This window comes from Cariama cristata, unplaced genomic scaffold (genome assembly GCF_000690535.1).
Source record: "Cariama cristata isolate BGI_N322 unplaced genomic scaffold, ASM69053v1 scaffold15269, whole genome shotgun sequence".
In the NCBI taxonomy this organism is placed as follows: domain Eukaryota; kingdom Metazoa; phylum Chordata; class Aves; order Cariamiformes; family Cariamidae; genus Cariama; species Cariama cristata.
In genome coordinates, this window is record NW_009635418.1 from 16,473 (window position 1) to 39,076 (window position 22,604).

The window sequence follows — 22,604 nt, forward strand, 5'->3', positions numbered from 1 at the left end:
TCAATATCTTTTGAAGTTCGTACCATTAATGTCACATCCACCATTGCCCTGATATTCATGTGTCTGATGTCACATACAGAGAAGAGGGGAAGAGCACATCCTAGAAAATGACCATAGAATCTCAGACATAGACAAAGTTGAAAATTGTCAGGTGATTATCCACCCCTGGGCTCAGCTGCGCCACAGCTAGTTTAAATCTGGCTTGGTTGTGTCTAACACTGCAGGGCAGAGATACTCGATGAAGTGTCTCTGCCTTTCACAACAAGTCAGCTAATAATTATTTTTAAGGCCTCATAGTTTGAGAGCCTGTAGAGTCTAAGAAGTGTCTCCTCTGGTTAATGTCCAGTGGCCTGGTGACTCAAGATAAACGCTACCTTCCTTAAATGACTATCAAGGAGAGGGAATCTGCAGCACAATAGGTGAGTGCCTTTGATATAGAGACACAGCTCCTGTTCATGCAAACAATTGCAATTCCTTTTCCCTCAATTTAAGGTTAGGTACTGCGAGTGCTAATTTAAGGAAAGATGCATGAGAAGAGGAATCCGCACAGAGCTGGGGGAACACAGTTCCCACTGTTACTATCACAGCCTTCTCACAAAGGCTTTCCAGAAACAGTTCACACCACCTATTTTTATTACCAACGGCAACGAAGCTAATAACTTGCATTAGGGTCTTTTGAGGGTGGGTGGAAGGCCTAAACTCTGTGATATTCAGGCTGCAGTATATGGTAGAACAGCTTTTTCACATTCTGTGCCTAATTCTCTATTACAATTAAACTTCACTTTACCACAGTAATGGGCCTTCAACTTGCAATACAGCAATTTGTATCTCTTTGCACAGTGCAATGTAGAGGAAGATTTATGTGAATAAGAATCTGCTCATGTACGCCCTAACTAAACACAACTGAAAAAGAAAGCAGACAACTCTTGAAATAAGTGGTTATTTGCTGTTCTCTGCCTACAGTATTTGTGTGCCTTTTTTTTTTTTTTTTTAACTGAAGAGCAGAAAAGGATGATGTCAGTGGGTTTTATCCCTGGTTTTGTTTATTTTTAGAAGTGGACCAACAAATAACCATGACCTAAATTCTACAAGACAGAAGTGCACACAAGCACATTGTTAAATATCAGAATCTATTTGAGTTCAGACAATTTCAGCAGAACTGTACACATACATCTTCTTTAAAAGCAGACTACAAAAACTAATTCACCAATACAGTGAAAATGAACAGTAAGGTCTAATATTTAAGACAGATGGTGAAGTCAACCTTTTACCTTCTTTGTCTTCATAAAGGGATAATGTGGACACAGCATTAAAATTCAGACATAAATTTGTCAAAGGCAAAAAAGATAGCAGCACTTTTAAGTGAGCATCAGTTTTATACTGCCATTAAAGTGAAGCTGGAATCTGGATAGAACAAGCTTCAAACTGGGCATGTGCAGACCCTGCTGTCTCCTGTATTTAAATGGCAGCCGCTGCTGCTGCCCTTTGCTAAACTGAAGATGGACTGAAGCAATCTTAAGCTCTAGTGAGGAACTCTGCACAGGATCTCACATTATTCCAGAGAATCTAACAATCTGCTTTACACACACAAAAAGGTAAAATGGTTGACTTAAATTCAGAAAAGAGCTTTTCTTTCTTTGTTTTTGCTTAGATTTTGTTCACCTAAATAACCAGCCCATTCGAAGGGGGATCTCCTGTCCCTCTGAGAACCCCAACGGCACCAAAATTGTGGAGTCCTTCAATGCATGGAATGACTCGGAAGCTAATGCCTACGCACTGATGGACCTGCCTCTTAGAGCTCCAACAGTAAGTGTTTCTGTCACTAAAAGCTGTAGCAAGTAGTTCTGCTGGCAAAGCTGGCGTTTATAGAACTGTAAATGGACATTTAAGGTGCATGTACACATCTAATGCTGTAATGCAATAACGGACAACATAATGAAAACTTTAAAAGCTTCTTTTTATTCCTTTAACTATTTATTTACTGGGGAAAGGACTGTAGAAGCAGTGTTTTTCAGCAGGGTTATATGGGCAGAAGACAGGGAGGAATACTTACACCAAATATGTTGCAAACTATCAAAACATGTTCTTGTGCATTAAACAGCTGTTTAGCAGTTCAAACACAATGCTCTCTTGTGTTATTATTAATGATGGAAATCCCCTTCATTTCTGTAATAGTCTGTAAGTGCAGTGGAGTGCTTATGTAAATGTTAAAAAGTTGTTATTTGCAGTTACCCAAGAGAGCTGTTCAGAAATTTTTACAGGCAAGTTCTATCAAAGCTCTTTCTCAGCTGTTAAATACTAAACAGAAAGAAAACGTCCTTAGAAGTGTGAAGGTGAGAATTTGTTCTGGTGATGCTTCAGGATGGTATTTCTTTGGGCTCGCTAAAAATATTCTCCAACCCACCCCACAAGCCCGAACCAAAGGAGTTCAGAAGCTCTCTTCCTGGTTGTGTATCTCAGTATACTATCAGGACTACAAAGTTTTGTTCACCTGCTGTTTATATAAAAGTCTGTTTAGAAGTAAAGAATGAAAAAATTACTCAAGCTATTTTTTAAACTTTTTAAAATCTGAAATTCAACTTAAAATCTTGATGTGGTCACACCAGGTATTTTGGCATGGACCACATAACACAGTGGACACTTAAAAATTGTGTGCAAGTTTCAAACACTCCAAAAGTTTTTATGCATATAGGATTGGTGGTAGATTGGGTGGATTGGGTGTTTCAGTTTGATCCTAATTTATAATTAAGGACCAGTAAATATTTTATTATTTGCATAGTAAAAATGCAGCCTGTTAATTTTTTTTTTTTTAAGAAAACCTGGATATGGGCAGTGTATTATAGAAAAATAAACAGAGAAGTGCCCTGAGCCAAGGCGCTTACAAGCTAAATTAGATGGATAACATATGAAAGAGGATAGCAGAACATAGCAGGGAGGGAGAAGAGGGGCTGGAGAGCGCATGGCAAAATGGAAAAGGATTCTGGGGACAGAGTGATTTACATTGGAAAATTAAAAATGGATTTTTTCCTTATTCTGCCAAAAGAGGCAATTAGCTGTCCGTTTCCTCTCCCTAGGTCAAGTGACTGTATTTTCAAACTTTTGCATTTTAATTTGACACAAAGATTGGTTTAGAGAGTTTCAGGACTGAAAGCAATATGTGCTGCTTGTGGTTGAGATTAAATCCGGAAGATAAGATACAAAATCTGCTGTCTAAATTGCTCAATGGGACAAACATCATCTATGGAAAGCCCTGCTGTCTACTGGAAAGAGGGCTTAGCAGTTAGCGTCACCCTGCTGAAACCATAATTGAGGTGGGATTACACTCCTCTTCATGCTGCCTGTCATCACAGCGCAAGTGCATACAGAAGCAAGCTCAGAAATCAGAGCAAGGAACAGTTAAGAAAAATAAGTGCTATCAGTTGTGTGAGGCCTCTTGTAGGTAGGCAGCACAAACACTGCACCTAGAAACCCTAGGAAATGACAGTATTTCTGTTCTGGTAATTTTTCTAAACTGTATGGTTTGTTGTAATGTAAAAAGCCTAACACTACCATTGGTTGTGTAAGTCATGCTGTGTAAATAAGCAGCTTCGTTACCTGTATTTGTAGGAAAATTAAGAACAAAGGAACCTGATACATTGCCAAAGTCAATGTGGGACTGCCAAAACTTGCAGTGTTTTGGAACTGGGCGCTATTCCATTAAAACATTCATTCAGCAAAACCAATGGTCTACAGTCTAAAGCGAGATGAATTCATAAAAGCAACGACATAGCAGTCCCTATGTCCCTTTCCTTCTCTTGTTTTACATCAAATTAGATACAATCCATCTGATGTCCAGGCAGAACTAGCTGAAAAATGTCCTTGTCCTAGTCTTTTCTGTTCCTGGCTTTTGAAACAATGTCACACAAATAAATCAATTAATCAATCAGAACCAGCATTGAAATATGTTCAAATCCCCAAATGACCTTATGAGGATTTCTTCTTTCCCTCTAAGTATAAACTAAGCCTTGCTTTATACTTTTGCCATTGGGAGAATGCGAGGAGTGGACTGTATCAAATATGATATATATTCAGTACACATATTTACATGCATGGCCTTGGTCCTACCATCATCACTGTTAGGACTTCAGTCGTCAGCCTCTCAAAGTGAACAGTAATTAAGTGATATGAGTTTTTTCTTACTCTGACAAAGAACAGATGTTTTCCCCAATAATAGTTGAACTGTGTTCTTTGCATGTTGTCCTTTTTTCACTTATACACAAATATTTTTCTCATGCAATGTGTGGGGGGACGGCGGGGCAGGAAGGGAGGGTTGGACTTTCAAAAATGGTGTGTCTTCTACTAGAAGTTATTCAGAGCTGAGCTGGTTTGGTTGGTTTTGGGGTTTTTTTTAAAATCAATTATGAAATAACTATTTAAAAAGCCTTCTCTTTAGGAAAATGTGCATAATAAAGAGATTCCCAACACAGAATAGATACAGGCATCAAATATTCCTGGGTTTTATATCTGATCTAGATTTCCTTCTAACTTGGGCAAATCACTTGGGAATCATGGTTTTGTCCTGGACTGCAAAGGAATTCCTTTATACTTTTAACTCTCTTCAGACCAGTATCTTGCAGGGTCGTGACAAACTTCATGGTGAAATACAAGTTCTGCTGTACACTGATGTTCTCTGTGGCTGATTCATTTTCACCCCTTCTCTGCTTGCACCGAGCCTTAGCAGAAGGGACTGTGTGCTGCTCTCTTCCCAAAGCAGCAGGTTGGCTCCTCAAATTGGCCCTCCAGGAAGAATTCTGCCTCCCTGTGGCAGCAGGCCATAAATACAGAATAACGAGGCTCCATGATGTGCTGCAGCCTCCACAGACAAGCCCAGAACAGCAAGGATTTAGACATACTTATCTATAAAACATTTCCTTTTCTCCAAACTCCCAAAAAAGCATCTCAAGTTTGTAAGTCTCAGTCAAGTTTACTGAATGGTAACTGAACGGTCATTTCAGTTGTTTTAGCTGTTTTGTAGGCAGTAGACACGCATTCCTTTAGGGACAACAATGAGCATTTTAAGGCGGCAGACTGCAGGAAACCTAGTTGGTTCCCTCTACTCTAGTGTTTCCGCGAGGACACACTTAAGCCTGCTGGAAGGAAATACACTAACGCAGAGCAACTTCGTAACTTCATAACTTCTTGACACTGACTCTATTGAGGCAAATGATAGAGTAGGATTTAGAAAAGGATTACATCTATATGTGGAGGATAAAAATATCCTCCACTAAGATTATCCTTTCAAAGGGATAATAATTCTGGTTTAGGGTACAAACCAACTGCTAAAAATCTATATTGAAAATTAAATTCCCATATCACTGTTTATTATGCATGTTTCACAGCTCTGTGAAACACCCAGTTATCACTAAAGGCAGGCTAGTGTTTTGTCAGATCTGGTTTGAACCAGTGTGGTCCTTCCCAAGTTCCTTACCACATCAAAATTATCCACTATAGTGTCAATAAATAATAAATAACAAATTACATGCCTATCAGAGATTAAAACCAAATTCTTTTACAGTTCTAGCAAAAGGCCAGTTTTCATATTCACCCAAATGATATTACAAAGCCTGCTTTTAAGGTTGACTAAACTGCCATCCTTTGTTAGTGATATGTTCTCCAACTGACCCTCAGTACTTACTGTGAAGAAATTTTGTTACATTACAGTTACTACCTTCATGTCCTCCAGAGCTTCCATGACCATTTTGTTTGCTTGCTTGAGAAATGTGCTATATTTATATTGAATGACTGTCAGGAAGTTGATGCTTCCCAATGAACTGTTTCCTACAGAATTAATACTGATCTAAGCCACCCACAGCATGGTTGGTCTGTGGGTATAATGGCAGAGCCATTGGTCCAGAGCCTCAGGTGCAAGCATCTTTTACTTGTTGACTCAGGAAAGCTGTAGTCCATTGTCCATCCACTGGAAAATGTCCAACCTCTTAGCTGCCAGTTCAGTTTCTTTGTGCATTTGGTGATGTTTTGAACCATGTTACATTAAATAAACTGTGTTGTCATATCACTTGGAAGAGAAATAAAGATGTGCTGGTTTTGCCTGTTTACTTTTCTTATCTTCATTAAAAAGCAAGCTGAACAGAAGAACAGGCAAGGCAAGAATGCAATTGAAATAGTTGTTCAGAGTATTCTCAAAGGTCAACTGCTACAGTGGGGATTGCAACAGTAGGATTTTTATTCTCTCCTGCCAATCAAGTAGTCATACCATGTGGTGACAACAGAAGACAGAGACTAAACAAGGCTAATCTGCTGGAGAAACTGAATAGAGAAAAAGCTTTGGGAATTGTCTGATTTCTTGAGTATCCTACTGACCTGATTTCCTGAAACACTATCTTTTTCTCCCTGTCCTTTCTTTTGACATACAATTCCTGTAGAAGATCTAGAGCTGAACTTTATACAGGCACGTGTTTTCATCTTCTAGTAAGGAAGCTGTATGTATGCAACTTAGTGACGAATTAGAAGTGCTTAGGCCTGATCTAATGCCTCATTGGTCAACTAGTACCTTTCTTTGACTTAAAGAAGCTTTGAATCATATCTATATTTTCAATAAAAACAGTGAAATGACTTTTTTTAATAATTGACTTTTTCCTCTTAGAGGAGAGCCAGAGTTGGACCCTATAGTAAAAATCTCAGGCCTACATGAAGTCAACACTAAAATGTGAATTTATTCCTCTTTGCCACAGACCTTTTTTTTGCCCATCTATTTAGTATTATTTATGTCCTATCATGGCTCCAGTATAAATATTATTCCTTTATGTTTTTTATACTTGGCATTTTTATTGACTCTGAACGTGTTTCATTCCTGAATAAGTCATTTGAAGTCTTATACTGTCCCTTAAATAACCTTTCCTCTCTTGTGATTTTGCTGTGTATTTATCTTTTAAAATTTTCCTTGTCCTTAGTCCTCCACAAATTTAATTCAAATTAAAGCCATTTTAATCTGTTCTTTGTAGCCAAAACAAGCTTCTTTAGTTGCTTCATTTCTGTTACCTTGATCCAGTTCTGATTAAATGGATAGCTACAGGGAAAAACATCAGAAATCTCCATTCCATTAATAATCATCATTAACTCTCTGTAGAACAGCAGTTAAAAATTGTTCTAGCCACAAGGCTAAGGAGAAAAATAAAACCCAAACCAAAGAACATTCAATCTCATTTATTTAAAACAGTTTTATCTCAGACTCTCCCTCTCCACTTGCTATTAGTATGGGATTTTTTTGGTTATTTTACTGGCAGTGTGTTAAGAACAGCAATTTCTACCTAGGCAAGATGCCCACTGGTGTTGATGACGTGATACCAACTTACACTTTGCTGCAGTAACCTGAACAATAAATGCCACAACACTGTCATTCACTTAGCGCATCAACCTTAACATTTTGCTCCAATTACAGTAACAGCCAGAGTTACATTTTCTCTCTCTAAGATCACAGTATTTGTCCAGCATTTAATTGCTGCTAACATAGAAACCCCAGGAGTGTGTTGTAGTTGTCGAGGATTGCTGCAGGCAGATCTTCAGCACACAAGCAAAGACAATCACATCCAGAATTCCAGACACTCCTGGGGTTCACCTCTTGCTACTGGCACATTGGTTTTAAATACATACCGTCTCTAATAACTTCAGCCCAATCTCACAGATGTATTCAGAAGTAACGCCTGCCTCTATTGTCTGAAAATACCCATCTCCTATGATAACTGAGGTGTTGTTAAAGGCACTTCTGAGTTGCACTCTAACAGTGAATGCCAACTACTAACACAACTGTAGCATAAAAGGGAGAACTTCCTATCTACCTCTGTGCACTTTCCTCCTTTCCTACCAGCAGCCTTCCTTTTCCTGGGAAGGAATGACTGCATATAACAGCTGTACCATCACCTGCCAGTACTTGTGATTGGAAAGAACATATCCAGCCTTAGAACACTATCTAAGCTTGGTACAGGCACAGACCTTGGTATAGGCAATTCCCTTGTCCTGGATCCTAGGCGACAGCCAAGTTGACAGTATTCACAGCAGGGAGGCTACAAATGATTCAGAGTATTTTCCGGGCTTTTCTCAACCCTGGTGTGATTCTTGTTGCTCAGTAGCTGAGGAATGCCAAGGTTGCAGCTTCCAGGCTTGAGCTATGAGCAGTGGTCATGGCATGCCATTCCAGAGTGAGTGCCACCCTTGATGAGAAAAGCCTGGCTATGAAGAAGAGACAGGATCTGCCCATGCAGATGAATGAGGACAGGAGTTGGTATTTTTCATGACTCCACTAGCTGGTTGGACTCCACTAGCCAAGTCACGTTTAGGACAGTGGCAGTTGCACATAGGTGAGTGTTTAAGTCTCCTTGCCTGACCTTGTATCAAAAGGCAGCAGAACAGTGACAGTCTGGACAGCTGTTCTCTCCTCTTCAATTTCTATGAGGTCATCCTGCTTCCTGGGTGCAGCCTTATTGTTTGCTTCATTACTAATGTGGGGTCACTTGGCCTAAAATGTGCTTGTGGCTCCTGATACTTAACTAAAAAGTTTTTAAATTATTATTTAAAATGTTGTAGTCTTCATACTTGACTACTGGATTTTGCTATGAGTTATTAGTTGATTAAGACACAAATGCTTTCATCAAGTGCTTTATCATACACTTCACAGAGAGCAAAATACCTTCGTCCAGGGCACAGCAAAAGCAGAACTGGTATGGAAACCAGGCATAAGGTATAAAGGATTTGTGTTTTAGTTTTTCTGATCCTTAATTTAGTTTCAAAAAGACTTGTTCAATGCTGCCAGGCTTTTGGTAACCAAGTCTTGAGGGCAGCTTGCAATTCAGTGTTATTCAGTGGGAGAAATAAAATTGCCATACTAGAAAAGGAATGAATGCATGTTTATCCATAGATCATTTGTACTTAGAGAAGTCTAGCCAGTGATGTCAGAGGACAACAGAAATCATACTTCACAGGTACAGAAACTTTCCTGAAATGAAAACTACAGAAAACTTACTTCTTGTTAAGTACTGCATTACTTGATGTCAGAGGGAATGAAAAGGGTCCCTTCCTATCTCTCTTTTTCTCCTCTATATCCTTATCTTTCTTTTGCGAGAGAATAGATTGCTTTTCTTCACCAAAATTGTAAATCAATAGTAAACATACAAACTGCCCTTTGATCTTTGCACTGCTGATGGCATATTTATCCCCTGAAGATGATCAACAGTAAATGTAATTTGAAAGCAATTAGCTTTTTTTTTTGCTTGCTGTCTTTTTGCGTTCTTGACCATTTCCTCTTCTAGAGAAGCACATGCCAGCTTATTCAGTGAAGTCTGACAATAAACCTATGACCTCTTGTTTACTCCACAGAAGATGACAATGCAAGATGTTCCCGGTGCCTTTCCTACAGTGGATGTCCCAGACCATGCCCATTATACAATTGGAGTAGTCATTCTTATAGTGGGGATCACAGGAACGCTGGGTAATTTCCTGGTCATCTACACTTTCTGCAGGTATCTTTCTTTTGGATAGTTTTTTAAATACTCAGATTTATGAACTTTAACAGTACCTTCACTGTGCTCTGCAAATGCAACATACGCATACTATCAGATTACTAGGCAGACATAAGAAAACGCACCAAGAGACATTGCTGTAGGAAAAAAAGTGGCAATTTGCCATTTTCCTCTGTTTTCCTCCCATTAACCCTAGTCATAGCAAAATTGTTAGCAAATTGCAAAGAATCACCCAGATACGCCAAGCAATGGAAAAGCAGCCAAAGCAGAAACCTTCCAGTGAACTTTTTTCTACTGGCTGAACTGTGTCTGCATGGGACTGATGGGATGTTTTGCACTTGTGTCTCCCACATGTCTTCTCTATTTTAGATGTTTCCTTTCTCCTGCTGCTTACTACTTAGTTTCTTTTCCCCTCTGTTCCTTACTGGCCATGTCTCTTGTTTTCACATTTTCTAACACTTGGCTTATTTCCCTTTACCTAAAGTGGCATTCCAACTCTTACATCTGAAAGAAATTGGATCTCTGACAACAATGTGATATTTTCACCATTCATGTTCACGCATCCTCTTTCTGTTTCGTCACACTGGGGTAGAGCATTGGTATGATGACCAGGCCAGTGAGCTTCTACTTCATGATTAGTCTTTAGGCACTAACAAAATCCACCAAAATAATAGCAATTATATGATAATTTGGCTGTGTTAACTTACATCACTGGAGTGTGGACAAAAGTAGTCTGGGTCTTGAGCCTACATTTATGTGGCACGTTAAACAGTAGGTTTCAGTATGTGTGTTCAGAGTAGATACCAACACTTAAGTGTAAACGACATGGTCTTAAGAACAGAAAAGGTGTTGGCATGCAGACCAGCTATGTGAGGATGAAGTACGTGAGCAAGCTTACCTCTTTGGCTGGTCCCATACAGGAAATCCAGTCATGGCAGTTGCAGTTCCACTGGAAGATACAGCTTGTCTTCATTTGAAGATGTTATGAAGACAGAAAGGAATATTGATAGCAAAGTAACAAGTACATCAGAAGTTCGGAGAGCACATCAGATGCCTACAATGCAGTCTCAAGCAATGGCAAACTGTAAGACAGCCAGCTGCCTGAAACAGAAATATGTTCAGTAACTTTGCAGACTACTGAACAAATAAAAGCGGCCCATAAGCATCTACTACTAATATCTCCTTGCTCCTAAATTGACACATGGGGGACAGTAGTCCTAGTGATTAATTCTGGACCAGTACAAAGAACCCATCATTTATTCTGGTATTTTTCAATTGTGTCTAAGACTGAAAATTTGAGAAAGGAGCTAAAATGTTACACTGAGCCCCAAACTGAGGAGCTCTCAGTTGAGTTTGTATGTGTACCCTTTAAAACACTGTACTATAATACTATGAATAACATATATAGGCAGGATACACTGAAGGCTGACCATTGCTCTCTTTAAAGTCAGTGTCTGGAGCAGTGAAATGAGTGTCATAGAGAAGAACTGATGTAGAACAAAATGCTGGATGTGGTACATAGTGAGTTTGCTTAATCCCTGTATTTGGAAGTCACCGTTGATCTTATCAGCAGTGGAAAATGAGCTCCCCTCCCCCTGCTTAACAGGACGCAGATCCAGAAATCCAGAGTACATCAACTTTAATTTCCTGTTAATCACGGACATGCAGTGCACTGGGTCAGAATATTTAAAGAACAATATGATTTATCCTCATCACTGAGCTGGTTATCAGAACAATCCTCTAAAGTGCCCAGGAGCATAAAGGTGTAAAAATGAGCCTTGCTTATATTCTCTGGTGAGGGAAATGAGAAGCACTCTGCTCTAGCTTGCTATGTAGTGTGCCTTGGTATTTGTGAAGCTGCCAAGACTCACAGGAAAGAGTAACAACATAATTAAACAGTGCAGCAGTGTTTAGCAACATTCTTTTTGATCTTTGTAGGAGTAGGAGCCTTCAGACTCCTGCCAACATATTCATCATCAATCTAGCCATTAGTGACTTCCTGATGTCCGTTACACAGTCTCCAGTTTTTTTCACCAACAGCCTCCACAAACGCTGGATTTTCGGTGAGAAAGGTTTGTATATATTCTTTCTAAGATATCACTAAGTATGTTCTTACCATAGCGGCAGTTGATCTACTATTTCCTTATCCTCAGGTACACTTGCAATATTGAGAACGTTTCTCAACATTGTTTCAATGTTGACACAAATGTTTCTTTGAACATTTTTGTCTGTGTGCAATAAATACATTCCCACCAGGGAGAGGAAAATTACATAGTGAGAGAGATACAAAGGTGACACTGCCAACAGGACTAGTCTTCTTGCCAGCATTCTTCCCCAATCATCTCATAGCTTAGTTACTCGTAGAGTCCCATGACAAAGAACCACCACCCCTCAACACATCAGCTTAAAAGCTCTTCTAAATAACGTGCTCTGGGACTTGCACCTGGCAAAGTGAGGCAAGAAAGCCTGGCAAAAGTGAGTTTTCACAACAGAAGTACTAAATGAAAATTTCCTGTGCTTTCATTCTTCCTGTATAACTGTAGTAGGCAGAAGACTAGTCTTTGCCTTTTCAACAGGTATTGACAGAGAGGAAGGTCAGAGAAGTAATGTTGCTATTTTGATCTCTGATGACCAAAACCACTTTTTTTTTTTTCAATTCCATGAAAGGTTCAATTGCATAACATGTTAAAATAAAAACACCAACCCAAATCCCTGCTTTTAATCATTAGGTTGTTTGAATAATTAAAATCACTCATCAATATATTCATAGTCTGCATATTTACTTCAGCAAAATCACTCATTAATATATTCATAGTCTGCATATTTACTTCAGTTATGCTGACCTTGAGATATAAATGGTTCCATGATATTAAAGTAGCTATAATCCATTGTTAAGCAAAACAGCTGTTTCCATGGGAGCTGCAGTAAAACTGGAGTTAAACAAGATATTAATGGACTGCTGAAGTGATCCCACTAGAAATATCAGAAATCAAGGAGTGCAAATATGTTAAGTATCACTGTCTCCAGCAATTCAAGCAAACAAAATCTTTGACGTTTATATCCATGGATAATGTAATTAGCAAGACAGACAGCAGCTTTGAAATAGCATTACAACTGCAGGAAAACTGAAGTTCCATTGCTTTACAAATTCCAGAAGATATTAGTTCACAAGAAACACAGACTTGAACTCTCCCAGAAATTAATTAGCATGGGTAAATTAATTTCACTGCTACTTCTGTCATCTTCATTGAAAGGCTGTGAGCTGTATGCCTTCTGCGGAGCTCTTTTTGGCATTACATCTATGATCACTTTGACGGTGATTGCCTTGGACAGATATTTTGTCATCACAAAACCTCTGTCTTCTGTTCGAGTGACGTCTAAGAAGAAGGCCCTAATAATCCTGGTAGGAGTCTGGCTGTACTCTTTGGCTTGGAGCCTCCCACCCTTCTTTGGATGGAGTAAGTGAAATGGAATAAAAGTTTTTTTCCCTCATAGCATTGGATTAAACACCAGTTATAGGTATAGAAGAGGGCTGAATTAATGGCTTGCATATTAGGCTTGAATAAATCAATTTGAAGAAAACTAATAAAATACATACTGAAACTGAAGAACTCTAATCAAAAGAAAAAAAAATCTGGTGTGTATTACAGCATATTGTATGACAATGGCACTTTTCCTTAAGCTCATTACTTACTGAATAAAGAACAGTAGATAAAATCAAGGCCAAAATTTATGAAGGCTGTGCCTGCCTATTATCCCATACCTACTTCTGTTGAACCAAATACAACAGTACAAAAGTGAAATAAATGTATTTGTGGTTTGCTGATGACTTTCTTCCTCGCCAAAGACACTGGTGCTGTGTAAGACAGTAGTATCAATTTAATTTTCTTTATTCACATAAAAGAGGAATACAGTCTGAGTATTTTGTGCAAGTACATCTTCAGTAAGTCTTGACTGTGTGCTAGATGGGCAAGTTGCACTAAGTGTTGGTCACAGTCTCCATTCAGCCATTGGTATCTTCACTAAGGCTTCCAATAAGGATGGCATTTAGTAATAACTACCTACCTAGCTAATTTACTTTTGTAAATGTCAATTTTATGCCTGCAAATTGGAACACATACAGCATCTTGATCTTTGCAACTTGTAACAAAGAGAGTTTCTGTTATTCTTCCTCATTCGAACGTGCCTCACTATCATTAATTAGTTTCCTATGAGTCACCGTTTCAGTCAGTAAATTAGAATGAATTTATGATTCAGTGATATAGAATGAACTTATCATTAGGGAGCCCATTACTGTGTTCCCTAATTCCAGAAGAGAATGTGTCAGCTCAGCTGAGGTGAGAACATAGCAATGTTTGATTTTCCCAAAGGATGCTGCATCCAACTCAGTTACTGAGTAGAATTTCAGCAGATTTTTGTTATTGTCTTGTTATTGTCATTCTCGTCCCCCATAAATGTGAAGCATGTTTAAACAGGCAAACTGCATCACTGGGACAAGCAGCCTTTAGTTGAATGAGGAGATGTTAGAACAACAAAATCACAATACAGTCTTAGATTCTAGATTCTTAATTGGAGAAGGTGGAATAATTGCCTGAAGGGTGTTGTTATCTTGTAATTAGATTCCAATAGTACCCACAGTACCAACTCTCATATGGTAATTAGATGCATCTGAGCACATCTGGTGCAATGCTTTTAAGAGTTCAACAGAAAATATCACTGTAAACAGTGAAAATTAAAATACAAAGGTAAAAAGACATTGCTGTTGACAATTTCTTTACTTAACAGTTTGACACAGTTCCTTTACACATATTATATTTTATTTCAGGCAGAATATTTTGTATTTATGATTTTCTTTTACTTGTACTTTACTTCATGACAAAATTGATTTGATCTGCACAATAAATCTTTCTCCTTTGCACAGTAAATTTTTCTTATCTGCACAAGCTTAAAAAAGTGGCAGCTATAGCAATCAGTTTCATTTCACTTCTTGGGAAGACAGCAATTTGACAGGAAATGGAGATATTTAAAAACAATACAGGCCTGATTCAAGACCCACTGAAGTATTTGGAGAGATGCCCTTTGACTATGTTGAGCTTTAAACAATATTCAAGAACTGAAACAAAATTACTCAGTTTTCTGATCTGAAGCCTTAGACTGATAAACATAAACACAATAGGGCAACAGAGTAAAAGAAAATAAAAGAGGTGTTTTAAATGAAGAATCGTATCCTTTTAAACTCTTTTTCCCTTTAAGAGAACAGGACTAAATCCCGTGTTATTCTGAGTATCTTTCTCTAACTTCTGCACTCAGAGTAAGAATCACTTCACGGCTTATGCCTTCTCTGTCTTTCTTTCTAGGTGCATATGTTCCCGAGGGTCTGCTGACTTCCTGTTCCTGGGACTACATGACTTTCACACCATCCGTCCGTGCCTACACGATGCTGCTTTTCTGCTTTGTCTTTTTCATTCCTTTGATTGCTATCATATACAGCTATGTCTTTATATTTGAGGCTATCAAGAAGGCCAACAAGTAAGTAACCAACACTCTTAAATTTTTATCCTTCTGTTTAAGTGACTGCTTGTTTTCTTAAAACAAAGACTAACAGAAAAATATTGGGAAGTTTTTCACTTTTAATTTGTATGCACAACTGAGACAGAAAACCAAACAAGAATTCTGTCAATAGTCAACATGGTAAGAAGTATGATCCTTAGAAGGGCCATTCCTGAATTTAAGCCAGAGCTGTTCAGTATATTGTCTACTAATGCCAGAAAGGGTATGAGTAGCAGCAATAGAAATCTGAAGGATAAGAAAGGACTACAGAGATTAGCCAACCAAAAGAAATACTAAAGGGACATCAGAGACACCTAACAACGGTGTATCAACAACGATTCCACAGAAAAATAGATGAAATTGAACTACAAATTCTATGTTTGACAAAGGGTGAAAAAGAGGTAAAACATTTAATTGCAGGTCTCTGAAATAAAAACTGTTGATGTGAAAATAAAGGCCAATATCTGCCACTACATTTGTAATCCGTAGATATCTGTCCTGTAGTTATCAGCATATGTAGTCATATAGCTCAGAAGCACAGAGTGAGAGTAAGGTAGCAAAATGGGAACTAGGGAAGCAAAGACTTCTCTAACTATATTTAATATAGCGTTGTTCAACTGGCTTGAATATCTGATTGATGTGGAAATTCTTCCAGTACAGGACTATTTTCCTCACTGAAGCACATGTGAATTTTGCTACTGATTAGTGCAACAAAAATGCATTGAATTATGAAGGACTGGTCACATACATACATTACGATGCATTAGAAGTGCGTGACTTTTAGCATAAACTAGCATAAGAGTAATTGTTGCCCCATTTTATGAAGCTATTTGCTCAATTACCTACCTCCTTTTTTTTGCTGTTGTATGTTTATTTCCCCTAGGTCTATTCAGACATTTGGATGCAAACATGGAAACAAAGGGCTCCAGAAACAGTATCAGAGGATGAAAAATGAGTGGAAGATGGCAAAAATTGCACTGATTGTCATCTTGCTTTATGTCATTTCCTGGTCACCATACTCTGTTGTTGCTCTGGTAGCTTTTGCTGGGTAATTATGAATGTATCAGCAAAGGAATATTCAGTGAAAGCAAAAGGTGTGAAATTGTAAAAGAGAGATGAAAGTCAAAGCTACTTGTTAAGTTTAATGCCTGAAGTGCATCCAAAATATTCATGTATTTAGGAGTGACATTTAACAAATGAGGCACATGCTGACTGTGATTTTTTCTTAGTTTGACTTTAAAAAAAAAAGTAAAAGAAATAAGAAAAAAAAAAGGAAGGTTATTACTGGCAACATAACATTACTGTGCTGATTATTTCTGAATGCAGATTCTCTGCGCTAGGATATTTGAACTATCTGAAATTTATTTAGCACCAAAGTGCTAAATAAGGGGCCCAAAAAGATCCTCCCAGGGGTTGATTCTCTTTTCTTTCTCTACTTCTTTTACTTACAGAAGTCTATTCATTTTCTTGTGTTACATCAAATTGCTGAAATTCCTTACATGTATAAGCAAGTTTAAAATTATGACATACTTGCATTGAGGAGCTTTTTGATGCTGGACATAAAAGATTGTAAATATGATTCATCTAAGCATGTCCTTCATCTCTTTAATTGCCAGTATTTTATACAGTAATTTCAACAAAAGCATGATACTATTAATACAGTATCTGTACATAGCTTGACACCAGACTATAGTTGATACAATCCAGGTACAAGTAATGGATTGGGAGTCCAGATGCTTTGGCTCTATGTGGATATTTCTCCCATTTTAACATGTGAATTTTCCTGTGCTTCAGTTTAGCCTTTGTAAAATGGGTGTGACTATCTGCTTTAGAAAGTCGTCAGCTGCAAATCAAGTGGAAGACTCCTATAACAGTACAAAACACTTCTATTTGTATTTTTCAAGTCAGAAATAAAAAGTAGGTTTTCCTAAAACTGACACACAGGATAAATTTACTTATGACGGAGCACTTCGGGAGGCAGGGGTGATTTTTGTTACACACTTAAGGAAGAGGCCACTGCAGGGCCTCTTCTCAAACATAGCTTAGGAAGGCAGCTTCCTAAACATAGCACTTCTGAAATCTTATGCTTAAGAAGAAAAAATGCTAAGAAAAGAGGATTCTCTCCCTTTGTAGCCAGAGAGGCAATTCCAAGCAGCAACAAACATTTTCTCCATGAAGGTAAACATATTCCTCTCTCAGAAATGCAAATCCTGAGGCTGTGTCCCAGTGTCCTGTTTCCTATCACAGAGGGACTTAGGTACTGGGCATCCACCACTGGTGATAAGTGACTAGCTAGAGACAGAGGAAGAGCAAGAAGACGAAGAAATGCAACACAGCTACCTTGCAGCACTACTTGCTCTAAGATACCTCAAAAAAAAAATTAGGAGATGCTTTCAGCTAACCATTTTAGCTACGTAGAACTGTCAGGCTGTCCCACACAATTCAGCATCTCCCTTAGGATGAAAAGAACTTGACTTCTAGCCCATGTCTCACACTGACAAAAATCTGAACAAATGCACAATTTTATAACTCTACAGTATGTGACAAATGAGCATTTGCAAATCTTGCTCATGAAGACATCTGGTGAGCAACACCGCTTCATTCAGCTCTTTTTCCATTTCTGAGCTACGCCTTTTATGCAGTCCTTCTGGGCTTTTTCAGAGATTAACAGACCAAGCCTGGAGGCGTTCTGTGGACTTTTATTACAATGAACTCAGACAAAATCACTGCATGCCACATATGGGAGGCAGACATCGAGTCTGTGGCTATAGTCTTGGATTAAGGACAACTCATCTGACAGTGCAACGACATATACAAAATGAAGGAAGAACCTTAATTTCTTTCGAAAATATTTTGGATGGGGAATACTGAGCTACCACACAGTCATGCTCAGTAACGTTGTTGGTCTACAGGTTGTATTTTCTGGGAATGGTTAGCTTAAACAAAAGCCTTTGTCACTGTTCCTGTTAGCTGAACTCTCCATCAGTCTTACCAAAGCATTCTCTCTCTCTCATCTCAGTGTCAAAAACTCCATTCCAGCAATGTCATACTGTTGTGTGTTCTCTACAATCCGTGAAGAATTTCACCTCTAACCAATGCTTAAAAGTATGATTAAGAGAAACCATGTTAAAAGTTGTATATGGAGAATATGCTTATCAGAGAAAAGCCTTAAATTAGAGGTAAAATGGCATCTCAGTATTCATGACAAAATGATTCCTGTATTACCATTGCTAAACCATTTCCACCTCATCACAGAGAACAAATATTCCCATAGTATGATAAAAAATTTGTTCACCAGGAAGATGATCTGCTACCTACTTATGCAATCCTCTTCATTGTTTATTTGCAGCACTCACATGAGAGACCTTCTTCTGAGAGAGGACTGAGAGGAAAACTTGTTTTCTCCCGTAATATTATAGGAGTACAAGGCTAATTGAAAGATGGAACTTAGACTGTCTTAGGAAGCAAAGCAGTGATAAAGAAAGGATGTTATCCATGGGAGGAAAGACTGACTTACTGGGCCATTTCACTTAGAACTCTTCCTACCAATGCAGAAATAGGTCTTCATAGCCTCTAAGCAGGTCTATGGAGAATATGCTTGGTAGAAACTGCCTATGAAATGTTATTGTTATTTTGGTCTGAGCTGTTCTGTTGACTTTCTTCTGGACAAGACCTTATGAGCTACTTCAAGCTACCTTCAAAAATTAACTGGCTGACAGCAGCATGGCAGATAGACTTCAAGCATAATTTTTTTATCCTTTAGGGTCACATCACCTGCATGTATGCATGGTCACAGTAACACATAAGCATAATGTATGACACCTGAAAATACTTTCCCTTCACTGCTTAGTTCAGAAAAATACTTCCCCTTCATTTTTTAGTTCAGATCAGGCAAAAAATAAAGTTTGAATAGAAAATTGATTTATTAGTTATCTTATGCCTCATTCTGCACACGTATTTAGTGACATATTACTCAGCAAGTATATCTACTGAGTTTGGAACAGACAGCTATTCTGATGAACGCACGTTCGCTTATTGAAGGCTGACTTTGTCCCTAGGGTAAACAACATGGGCAACACCACCATCCTGAGTCACAGCAGTGAAGTGCTGCAAGAGAAGCCCCAAGAAACTCATGTTTCTCAGAAATGCCATTAGGCTGGTGTTGATCTTTACAGGGAAAGGATGTAAAATGTGTTCTCTCACTGTTTGGGTACAGAACTCCCCCTTTTGCTCTTTCTGAAGTACTAATAAAGCATTGTCCTGTCAGTGTATAATTGCATAAACTACATAGAATTCAATACTAAAAGTATAATGCATTTGCATTACTCTAGGTATTCCCACGTCCTAACACCCTTCATGAACTCCATACCAGCTGTGATTGCCAAAGCTTCTGTCATCCATAACCCCATCATTTATGCCATCACTCACCCCAAATACAGGTAAGTTCACTCTTATAAGCTATGTTTAATATAGCAAAGAAAATCAGACAGTAACTTTGTCACTTTTAGGACTAGTACCTGAACTCTGCTTCACCTGCTCATTTTACCTCTGCAAGACAGTCTCGCCCTCCCCAAGAAAACTTCTCAATGCCACATAAATGTCAGTGGAATTTGTACTTGGAACAAATTACTATGCAGATGGGAGTCAGAGATGTTTATGGATACTGATCTGTACTTACAGATTACACGATAAAAGAGAGAGACCTTTCCACCTCAAAGAAAAGCACATAAATTTTTTAGCTATCTTCAGGAGAGATGCAGACATTTGTCAGTGTTGCAAATAGCAGTTTGTTAAATCAACCAGGCCAGTGAGAGATGCAATTCAGCAAGTCAATCCACCTCTTCCCTATCTTGTGCATCCTCCCCACCTTTCTTCAAGCTTTCATATTTCAGATAGTATCTCTTCTGAGTTGTAACATCTAGGATCATTACCATATCAAGTTCAGATGTAGGCCATGAGATCTGACGGTCAGCAGCAAAGCCATATATATGTGCTGTTTTTTCACCCTTTACAAAGACCTACTGGGGAACTGGATAGAGAAGAGGTGGGCATGAACATCTAAGTGGGGAATGCTGGGAGGAAGAGGAAGGCTAAGCAAAAGAGTGTCCTTACGCTGCATATGAGGAAAGAAATACTGTAATATAACTGCACATTTTGTACCACTCTACAGATAGCCAGCACAGATGTGTAAGAGGAAGCTAGAATAGCCGCTTAGGGGAAGATTAAAATAATTCATTATGTGGTACTTCTGCAAGGTTCCGTTTAAAGGGACAGAATTTTACTTTTGCCCTGATTAAGCTGAAAGCAGATAAAACATTTTAATAGCTCCCTTCAGTTCGAAGAGTTATGTTTTAATGCCCTTATCCCTGCCAAGCAATAAATTTGAGTTCTGCAGAACACTGTGAATAAGTGATCTTGCAGGGTGATTGTATATGAGACATCAGATATCTGGAAAACTCTTTTTGTACCCAGTAATTTCCCAGTCCATGCAGCATTAGTTCCTCTCTCTGAATAAATGCATTGTTTATAATGACTGAATTTTCGTGCTAACAGACAAAATCTGACTGGTTCTACCTCTCATCCATTAGAACAGCCATTGCAACATATGTTCCTTGCCTTGGATCCCTGCTGAGAGTTTCTCCTAAAGACTCACGGTCTTTCAGCAGTTATCCCTCCTCCAGACGGGCGACCGTAACCAGCCAATCTTCTGAAATAAGTGGGCCGCAGAAAGGAGAAAGGCGACTGTCTTCTCTCTCTGACAGTGAATCAGTAAGGGAGACACTTCCCATACCCCCATTTTTAATTGCAAAGTAATTCATTTTCATATACCGTCCTTCAAAGTGGTAGATTCTTTCGATGAAATGCATTATGGTGCTCATTACAAGAGCTCCATAGAAAGTAGAGGGAGAATGTGAAATAAAAGACAGAAGGCTGAAGTGTAAAAGCAGAAGGTAGATCTTGTATTCTCAATGGTTGGTGACACTGAAGGAAGAATAGAAAGACAGAACAACAGGAATTTTAGAAAGCAAGGGAAGCTTAGAGTCAGAGCACCCTTGAAAGTCTGATCATAATTCTAAGGTGTACTTGTCTGACCACATATTTGGAGTCTGGACACACACAAAAAAGAAACTGCTAGTCACTAAATAGTTCTCTAATGAAAGCAAGGTTGTAATGAAACAGATAATGCTTTCAGAAAAGTGAAGTGGGATGTATTTGGAAACATATTAATCATCAGATTTAGACAAATCAGTAAATCCATCACAGAATCATTCTCACAGAAGACCTCAACAGCTTGTTGCTGCCAGGCTAAGTGAAACCAAATGTTCTGCACGGCAGCTGAAAACAGGGCAAATATTTGGCATCCCAGGCTCTTGCAACCCAAAATTACATTACTAAGTAAGTAATTAAGCACATTAGTTAGTTTATTGCAATTGTTTTAAATGAAATTTCCAAATACATGAAACGCCATAATTTTCTTGGTGATTCTTTTTCATAGTCAAGGTAATAATTTTATCTAATCCAGCCAAGCGCTGAATTCTGACAGTTGTTTTTAACAGTGACATTTCAATTTCTTTGCACTCTCTATTCTTTTGACTTCTCTGTCCAAGCAAAATGAAATTCTTCTGGCTAGTAGCCACCATTCAGGTGGAAGGTTTTAAAACCAGCTAATAAAAAAGGAACATTTTTATATTGCATCTCTTAGACTGTGAATCTGGATTCTTAAAACACCAACAGACTCCTTCAGTAACACTGTGTGTTCTTGTGCTGCTATCAGTGCGGGGGGAAGGGGAACCATACAAACAAATCAACAATTGTTTTTGCTTAGGAAAGCAGCTCTTAATACTCAAGATGAAACAGTGGAAAGCAGAACAAAAATTACCCAAAGTAAAAAATTCCAAGCAATTGGCATGCTTTAGTCTGGATTTTTCTATAAGCCTTGTGTAAGTCTGAATCTTGCTCAGAACAATGATAGAGTCAAGATTTTCTGACAAGAATATATGTTTCCCTTAACTATTTGATTTGACCATAGAATACTCTGATTTATTAGTAAGTAATATCAGTTTAGCTGAAGTACAGAGCAGAAAGAAGGGCTCAAGTTTAAAACAAACAAACAAAATTTCTTTGATGCTCACTGATAATTTGTTTTGGGTTTTTTTGCACCATATGTGGCTCAATTAAGCTACAAGATTTCTAGACGTACACTCACAATGCAGAAAGGCAGTACATATATTTTCTGTCAAGGCTGGTCAACAAACTGTAAGGCAATAAATTATCTTTATGCAATTTTTTTGTACTTGTGTGGATGCAAAGATATTCTGCACCTTGGAAAATCCTAAAGAAACAATTTCCAGTCAGTTCTTTGCAATGAAAAGATGCCAAACTCCAGAACAGATGCTCAGAAACTAAAGTTGCTTCCATTTTAAAATTCAGTCAAACGGGACTGTAAGTGCCAATACACTCTCTGCATGAAATGGGAAGCACAGTACACAATTTAAAATGTTGGGATCCAGAAAATAGCCTAGCCCAACCTCTTGTGCTTCA

At 38.4% G+C, this 22,604-nt stretch overlaps 1 protein-coding gene across 1 annotated transcript in view; it reads left to right on the top strand.

The window, feature by feature from the left end:
- The first annotated feature begins 1,509 nt into the window (after window positions 1–1,509).
- LOC104167320 (melanopsin-A-like) overlaps window positions 1,510–22,604 on the top strand; it is a 24,892-nt gene continuing 3,797 nt past the window's right edge. The window contains exons 1-8 of the mRNA XM_009707546.1: window positions 1,510–1,806; window positions 9,370–9,512; window positions 11,451–11,584; window positions 12,767–12,970; window positions 14,870–15,041; window positions 15,946–16,110; window positions 19,394–19,501; window positions 20,651–20,831. Coding sequence (XP_009705848.1) covers window positions 1,780–1,806; window positions 9,370–9,512; window positions 11,451–11,584; window positions 12,767–12,970; window positions 14,870–15,041; window positions 15,946–16,110; window positions 19,394–19,501; window positions 20,651–20,831 — 1,134 coding nt within the window. The 5' untranslated portion in view covers window positions 1,510–1,779. The remainder of the gene's footprint in view (window positions 1,807–9,369; window positions 9,513–11,450; window positions 11,585–12,766; window positions 12,971–14,869; window positions 15,042–15,945; window positions 16,111–19,393; window positions 19,502–20,650; window positions 20,832–22,604) is intronic.